This window comes from Urocitellus parryii, chromosome 1 (assembly GCF_045843805.1).
Source record: "Urocitellus parryii isolate mUroPar1 chromosome 1, mUroPar1.hap1, whole genome shotgun sequence".
NCBI lineage: Eukaryota > Metazoa > Chordata > Mammalia > Rodentia > Sciuridae > Urocitellus > Urocitellus parryii.
The window spans coordinates 92,552,596-92,561,442 of record NC_135531.1 but is presented as its reverse complement, the minus strand read 5'-3'; the positions used below and the strand labels follow the sequence as shown (position 1 = coordinate 92,561,442).

Sequence of the window (8,847 nt, the reverse complement as noted above, 5' to 3'; positions counted from 1 at the left end):
TTTTGTACTAACCGGATTTCAGAAATGAACCCACAAAAGACACAAAATACGCCTCCTTTCCCTCACTCGTTTTATGCCCAGTTGGTTTAAGGCTGTAACAGCTGGGTTCCACCGGGAGAGATGCTGGCCTGGCGTGTCCAGGGCGTGGCGCTTGCGGTCGAGAGCCGGGCGGGGGAGGGAGAGGGGCCGTACCGGCCGGGCGGGGCGAGCAGGGCACGCGCCCGGAGACGCGTTTACGCGCAGCGGTTCCCCGCCCGCCGCCGCCCCCGCCCCAGTCTGCTTCGTTCTGCGTCCACCCGGCACTCGGAGCAACCCCGGTGGCTGCGCGACAGTCCCCGCCATGTCTGCAGCCATGAGGGAGAGGTTCGACCGGTTCTTGCATGAGAAGAATTGCATGACCGACCTCCTAGCCAAGTTGGAGGCCAAGACCGGCGTGAACCGGAGCTTCATAGCGCTCGGTGGGTGGTTGGGCCCTCCGAGGGTCGCTGCTTCTGGCCTGGCACTGAACTCGCCCTGCACCAGCTGCTGGGAAAAGACGCGGGGCGAGTGCTCCTCAAAGGCAGACGGGGCGAGCAGCATCCTTGGGGACCGAGCTGGTCTAGAAAGCACTGGGCAGCTCGGGCTGCGGGGTCGTGGGCCTTTGCCTGCGGACCAGGTAGCGGGGCAGGAAGGGTGGCGTCTGTTCCCGGGGAGCGGGAAAGGGCCAGCGCTGACGTGTCTGTCCCCGCGGCTGGGCGAGTGTCTCGGTGGACCTGCGCGGGTTTCGCGCCGAGCGCCGGGGCCCTGCGAGCTGGCTCGTTATCGGAAGTAAATGGTAGTGTCCAGACCTTAACCAGAGCTCCGCGGTAGGGGCAGTCTCCGGTTTGGGAGGGCGGGACCGCGAGCAGGTGAGGGAATCCCAGTCTCTCGACCCTCTGCAGAGCGAGCTTCTCGCTGCTGCGCAGCGCGGCGGAGCTCCAGCAGGACGGCCGGCGGGGTGCTTCCCCTGGCCCTCTTGGGCCCCCGGGGTGGGTACGCGGAGAGGCAGGAACACCCCGAGGGAGGGAGGAAAGGCACGGAGGTGGGGGTTGCCCGGGATCCCTAGAACCGAGGCAGCGCCCCACGGAGGCGCAGGCCCAACCTTCGTGTGGTTTGTTTTTCTCATTTAATCGAGTGTGGAGCCAAACGCCTAGAATAGGCCAAGTCCTGTCGTTTGGACAGGGGCTGCCCCGCTTGAATGCGCCTCTTGCCATCCGACCCATTTTTCTTATCGTATGTCTCCCTCAAGGTGTCATCGGGCTAGTGGCCTTGTACCTGGTGTTTGGTTATGGAGCCTCTCTCCTCTGCAACCTGATAGGATTTGGCTACCCAGCTTATGTCTCGTAAGTGGCTCACCCTTGCAAACATCCCTTCCTGTCCACTTCCCTCTCTCCATTTAAGACTGCTGTAGCAGAATACCTATGTATCTCTGTCTGTCTGTCTATCCCCATTTTCCAAGAGAGCAGTAAAAAAGTGCCAGAGGTAGTACCTACTGCTTAAGGTTACACATTTTGGAGCCTTAACTTGGTTCTTGATCAGGCGACTATAGGAAAGGTATTTTTTCATCAGGTTATATTGGGAGGGAGTATACACTCTCATGCATGTACAAATGGGTGTGTTAGATAGATCTCAGACATCCTGCTTTTTCTAATGGGGAGATCGAAACAGGTATAGGGAGCTGATTGCTTTTCCCCAACAATCATTTTCATGGACATTTCACCACATGTCTATGTAAATAGACTGCAAAACCCATCAATTAGGACTTTCTTCATAGAGAATTATTAATTCAGACAAGAGGGAGAATTTTAACTTTTTGATTTTATAAAAGGCCAGTATTACCAGTAAACTTGGGAAATGCTTAATCTAACAAACCTTATAAAATGCATCCATAATGTAACTCCTTGATTGTATAAATGACTCATTTTTGTAATTAAACTAAATTAAAAATTAATCTTATAAGGTTGGGAACTAATGAGGTTTTTATTTTATAATGTGTTTATTTTGAAAATGCTCTACATTTCATTATCGCCACTTATTCAAATAGGAATTATTCCTCTCCACAAATGCATTTTGTTTTATTCTGTAAGAAAGCTGGTTGGCTTTTATCTTCATTCAGCTGATTTCTGGAACTTTTCCCTATCTGTAGGGATAAAAGTAAAGAGAGAAAATTTTCAGCTGAGAAGCTGAGACAGATAACACATTATTATACATTGTGTCTATTGATGGTCAGGCTAGAATTTAATATATGACTAGAAGGGAGGAAACATTTTAGAAATAGGTCTGATTTGAACTAATAAACTGCAGTTGCATAAGTAGTTGTTAGTGTATTAGACTGGTATAGACAATTAGTCATATAATAGAAACTCTTACTTTCAGGACACTGCTTGCTGGTAAAACTAGAGATCCTTAATTTTTAAATTGAGAAGAGCTTTTATCCCCTCCAGCATTATCTACTAATGCACAAACCAGGTTTTCCACATATACTAAGAGTTCCTGAAATCAGATAAGGAAAACTGGTTTTGCTTTCAATTAGGTAAAAGATACAATAACAACAATTTTCCTTAAAAGTTAATCTCCTGTTAGATGGTGTATTGAAAGTGTGTAGGCAACTGATTCAAAATGGCTTGCACGTTGCTATGACTGTGTAACAGACAAAATAATCCTGTAGTGTACTCCTTTACCACCTTCTTTTTGTTTGTGCTACTTGTAGTTCTTCTGGTTTTATTTTTTGGTACTGGGGATTGAACTCAGTAGCACTCTACCACTGAGTTACATCCCCAGCCCTTTTTATTTTGAGACAGGGTCTCACTAAGTTGCTTAGAACCTTGCTAAATTGCTGAGGCTGTCCTCGAATTTTATCCTCTTGCCTCAGCCTCCTGAGTTGCTGGAATTACAGGCTTCAGCCATCAAGCCTGCTTCTACTTGCAGTTCTTTTAAAAAAGATTTTGAAGCATTGTCAGGTGTGTGCTTTAGATATTATGGATCACATGTGGAACAAATCTTGAGTGGCAGTTTAGTAACTGCCTTTTTGTTTGATATTCAACGAGCAAAGAATGTGAACTTTTAAAAATACTAAATAACATAATAATTTTTTTCCCTATATCAGTGCCATTTGGTACCTAATTATGTGAGAAACATTAGTTTCTCTTTTGGTGTGATTAGTTTATCTGTGTGAGCTGTAGAAAAATAAAAAATCTCTTTCTATATGGGACATGTATATTTGTGGATGTGTGGAAGTTGATGTGACTGAAAATGTGGACAGAACTTGAATATGTTTTTCTGTGGAAGTGAATTAATTCTAGCAGGGGCTATTTTCAGGCATATTTCAAAGTGTTTTTAAGTCAGCCAATTTCTGCTTCATAATTTCTACATTAATTTTCTACAGAATCCATTCCATATTGTTGGCTCTTTTTACTTAGAAGAAGCTAAATGTTTTTGTCTTTTGCTAGAAATTTGTGAAATAGTAGAGCTACTCATATTTCTGAGTAATGCAGGAAGGTAAATTTTACATATTTTAGAATTCTACTGACCTAGTATATGCACTTTATTTTCTTTTCAATTTGAGTATTCTGAGACAAAATTATGTTTCTATTACATCTTAATAGGAATTGGAGAAATATTAAAAATCTGAGTGCAGTGGCGCAGGCTCATAATCCCAAGGACTTGGGAGGCTGTGGGAGGAAGATCACAAGTTCTAAGCCAGCCTCAGCAACTTAGTGAGACCCTGTCTCAAAATTTAAAAAATGCTGGGGTTGTGGCTCAATGACAGTGTCCCTGGGTTCAGTACTCAGTATGGGGGGGGGGGAACGTAGTAAATGGAACTTAGTAATTTAAGCAAATCCAGGAAAAAAAATATATTTTTTAAGAGAATTTTTTAAAAAATATTTATTTTTTTAGTTTTCGGTGGACACAACATCTTTATTTTTTTATTTTTATGTGGTGCTGAGGATCGAATCCAGCGCCCCGCGCATGCCAGGTGAGTGCATTACCACTTGAGCCACATCCCCAGCCCAGGAAATTATATTTAATGAGTATTTTTTGATTGTTATTCATGAATGCCTAAATCATAACCCCTATAGATTCTTGTATCATTGGTTTGAGGTATGTCCTAAATTTTGGGGGTTTTAAAAGTTCCTCAAGCTTTTATAATTTTTAAAGCATTCTAATATTCAGTCAATGTTGAGAGCCCCTGGTATACAATGGTGGTAATAACCTGTGCTTTTTGCATGTGAAGAGGAATGGCTTACTGACCCTGTGAATAATCCAGAAGCCTACCTGGGATTCTTTTGTGCAGGAAACTCAAAGAAAACTGGGAGTGTATACACAATAAGAGTACTCCTAGTTAGTAAAATTTCAGGCTGTTAGAATCATTATAAGTAGCTCTATTCGTTGCTTGTTGCTTAATCAGTGTGATTGTATAATTGTCCAGAAGAAAGAAAGTCCTTGAAAATGGTGGTTTCTAGTAGCACTCAAATCATTGATGCTTAAAACATGACCTGTAATCACTTTCTTAGTCTAGTTGGGTTACTCTAACAAAATACCTTAGTTTGGGTGACTTTAAAAAAAAATTTTTTTTTTTTAGTTATAGATGGGTACAATACTTTTATTTTATTTATTTATTTATTTTTATGTGGTGCTGAGGATCAAATCCAGTGCTTCACATGTACTAGGCAAATGCTCTACCTCTGAGTTACACCCCAGCCCCAATCTGGGTAATTTTTAAACAACCGAAATTATTTGCTCACTATTCCGTAGGCTGGGAAGTCAAGACCCATGCTCCAGCTGATTTGGTATCTGTTGAGGGCTTGTTTCCTGTTTCAAAGATGACACTTTCTTGCTGCATCCTCACATGGCAGAAGTGGCAAATAGTTCCTTTTATAATGGCCCTCATGACCTAATCACCTCCTAACAGGCCCATTTCTTCATATGAACACATTGGGTGTTGGATTCCAACATATGAATTGAGAGAGAAAACAACATTCAGACCTTAGCAGTTATCTTTAATTATATTCTCCGTGCTTTTCATAATTCCTATTATGCTGCCCAGCCAGTTATTTTTGTTCTTTTTTCATTTTAATTTTTTGATGCTAGGAATTGAATCCGGGAGTGCTTTACCACTAGCTACATCCCCAGTCCTTTTTATTTTTTTGAGACGGGGTCTTACTAAGTTGCTGAGGGTCTCACTAAATTGCTGAGGCTGTCCTTGAACTTGTGATCCTCCTGCCTGAGCCTCCTGAGTTGCTGGGATTACAGGCATGTGCCACTGTACCCAGTTATTTTAAAAAATACAGTTTATTTATTTAACAAATATCAAATGCCAGCACCGTAGTAATAGCACTTCAGATGTGGCAGGGAGTATGCTTTCTCTCTCTCTCTCTCTCTCTCTCTCTCTCTCTCTCTCTCTCTTTTTTTTTTTTTTTGGTGGTGGTGGGGATTGAACTCAAATTTTTGTACATGCGAGGCAAGTGCTCTACTACTGAGCTACAGGTTCCCAGCCTCTGTCTTGAATAATCTGCTTGGATAAATAGTGACAATGTGGTAAGCCCCTCAAAGAAAATGAATAGGGAGTTTTGTGGTAGAGGATGACAGGAAGACTCTCTTTGGATATTTATGTGAGGTACTGTTTGAGTTGTAAAGGGGCCAGCTAAGGGGAGAGCCAGGCAGAGGAAGTGAAGTGGGCCAGGCCCTGAGGCAGCAGGTCTATGACTAGGAAGAGTGGGGAGGGAGGTGCCACGGAGATATAGGTGTATCAGTAGGGAGGGCTGGGACAGAGAACCAGGTGTAGCACATTTCATTCCAGATGGTTGTACGGAGTTTGCATTTTTCTTAATTGCCTCAGATGGGTATTAAATAGGAGGTAATGTGACATGATTTACATTTTAGGTAAGGTAAAATGTAAGTGACTGCTATAATTTCTGGAAGGAGTTGGTAATCCTGTCAAACTAATTTTTTTTTTTTTTTTTTTTAAGTTCAAGGGATTGAACCCAGAGCTTCATGCATGTTAGGCATGTTGGGGGCGTATCACTGAGCTACTCCCCCAGCCCTATCCTGTTAAATTCTTGCCAGAAGTGTATTTCCTTTTCTTTCCTTACCTTTCATCTTTTATTCTTGCTGTTTCTTCTCTTTCGACCATCATAGGGAGCAGTACACAGATTGTGTACAATGGTTGATACTGGGCCCAGAGCCTGCAGAAATGAAATTCAGAAAAGTTGATTTGACTTCCTAACTTCTCATCACTCACCCTCATGGGAAATGCATGGGTGAGACTCAGGTGTACCCGGCTCTAGGGCAGTCCTCACTCAATATTGGAGCAGGTAGACAGTTAAAGACTTGTTCAGTGATCACTGGGGACAACAAGTGCCTTATTTATTTATTTACTTGCTTACTGGGGATTGAACCCAGGAGCACTTTACCACTGGGCTACATCCTCAGTCCTTTTTATTTTTTATTCTGAGACAGGGTCCCACTAAGTTGCTAAGGGTCTCAATAAATTGCTGAGGCTGGTTCAAACTTGCAATTTTTCTGCCTCAGCCTCCTGAGTTGCAGGGATTACAGGCATATGCCACTGCAGTTGGCCAACCAGGGCCTTATTGTTCACGTCCTTCCTACTGGTTATTCCTATTTTCCATGTATATAATTTCCCTTTGAGCTCCTTAAGTATAGGGCCTTTACTCCCCAACTGCTGTGTTTCCAGACTTCTTGATCATCCTGTATAGGCAATTGGAAATCTAATTCCAGCCTTGTCATTATCAAGAATTGTTGACAGAAATTACTTTTACTTACTTACTGATAAGAGAAGGCACACTACTGGATAACAATAGGTTCCCTCTGTTGTAAAGATAGACCTGCCCTTTCCCTATTACTGAGCTATAATTTACATACCATCCTTTTAAAGTATACAGTTCATTGGCCATTATGTTTACAGAGTTGTGTAAACATCACCACTATTTAATTCTAAAACATTTTCATCACCTTAAAAGGAAACCATCAACAATTTTTACCATTTCTCTTATCCCAGGTCCTGGAAACCTCTAGTTTACTTCCTGCTTGTATGGATCTGCCTATTTTCGTTCGACATTTCACATAAATGGAATCACATACTTTGTGGCCTTTCAAAAGAGGTGCAGCCCTCTTTTGAATGGCATTGCTCAAATAAGTGTCTTTTCTCTGAGATCTCTAGGGAATGTGTTGCTGTGGTGTACCTATGTCTTCAAAGTCTTTTGCCTAAGACAGAGATAACCCAATGTTAGTCATCTTTTTGTCACAGTGACAAAATGCCTGAGAAAACTAACTTAAAAGTGAAAGGATTTATTTTGCTCAAGAGTTTCAGAGGTTTCAGTCTGTGGTCCCTTGGTAGAACACAGCTACTCACTTGATGGTGGCCAGGAAGCAGAGAGAGAGAAAAGAGAAAAGAAAAAGGGTCCAGGACAAGATACAGCCTTCAAGGACATATGCCCAGGTACCTGCTTCCTCCACCTAGGCCCTATCTCCTGAAGTTTCCACCTTGAATAATCTGCTTGGGTAAATCTCCCAGTTGTGCCACAGCTGGGAATCAAAACTTCAACATATAGCCTTTGGGGGACATTCCAGATCCAAACTGTAATACCCCCCACCCCAGGATAGTCCTTGAGTGTGAGTGCCGGATCAACCAGGGAACATGAGTTCTGTCCCTGCTTCTTTATTCAAGTAAAATTGTGAGGCAGTGTCCACTAATGATTTGATTTTCTATTTTTATTTTTGCCCTGCAATGAGAGGAAAGGGAGATTTGCTTTCTGTATTACCTAGCAACCTTGTTTAAAATTCTGCAAAATCATCTATCGCTCTTCATTTTTTTATCTCATATTTTTCTTATGAATCAGATTGCTGCCTTCCTGGGCCTTAGAGGTCAGATGTGTATTTTGATTCCTTTTGTTTTGTTTTTTTGCTATGATGGAGATTTAACCCAGGGACTTGCACATGCCAGGCAAGTGCTCTACCACTGAGCTACATCCCCAGCCCCCTTTTAGTTTTGAATGACAATAACTGGGACAGAAAGGTGAAGTGTGTTTCCCAAGGTCACTCATAGGCCAGACTTGGTTTGGAGTCCACAGTAACTACACAGGAATGTAGAAGCATATTTCGGCATATTTTATTGAAAATCTTGGAAAAATCAAATTTGTTTAGAGTCCAACACTGTAGAATCTACATTTAATTTAATGTTTGGAAACATTTGAAATCTCATACCCACTTCAGTGATGAGTTATTTTGTGTGTGCCTTTCACCAGCCCATTTTATTTTTATTATTTTTTGTACCTTTATTTTGTTTATTTTTATGTGGTGCTGAGCTAGAACCCAGGGGCCTACATGTGCTAGGTGAGCGCTCTACCGCTGAGCCACACCTCAGCTCCTCACCAGCCCATTTTAAACCCAGCCACCAGTACAAAGGATTTTATTGCTTTTAACTTTTTACATGGCTGCTGGACACGTGTGCCAGCATATTATTTAAAAGACACATATATTTACAACTATAGCTCATTTAGTGTTCGTATCAATCCTATTGTAAGTGCTATGATTATTCCCACTTATATAGGCAAGGAAACAAGTAACTTGATCAAGATCTCACAGTTAGTTGATGGTGGAACTTGTATTTGAACCCAAGAAGACTGGCTCCTAAGTTTGTTTTGTTTTTTTTTGTATTGGTGATTGAACCCAGGGCACCCTACAAATGAGCTATGTCCCCAGCCCCCTTTATTTTATTTTGAGACCAGGTGTCACTAAATTGCTGAGTCTGGCCTCAAACCTGTATCCTCCTGCCTAATTTCCCAAGTCACTGGGGTGATAGGGGTATAC

At 42.4% G+C, this 8,847-nt stretch overlaps 1 protein-coding gene across 1 annotated transcript in view; it reads left to right on the top strand.

Annotated features, from left to right (window-relative positions):
- Nucleotides 1–213: 213 nt before the first annotated feature.
- The window catches only part of Reep5 (receptor accessory protein 5), a 48,973-nt gene continuing 40,339 nt past the window's right edge, over nucleotides 214–8,847 (top strand). The window contains exons 1-2 of the mRNA XM_026401215.2: nucleotides 214–458; nucleotides 1,268–1,361. Coding sequence (XP_026257000.1) covers nucleotides 341–458; nucleotides 1,268–1,361 — 212 coding nt within the window. The 5' untranslated portion in view covers nucleotides 214–340. The remainder of the gene's footprint in view (nucleotides 459–1,267; nucleotides 1,362–8,847) is intronic.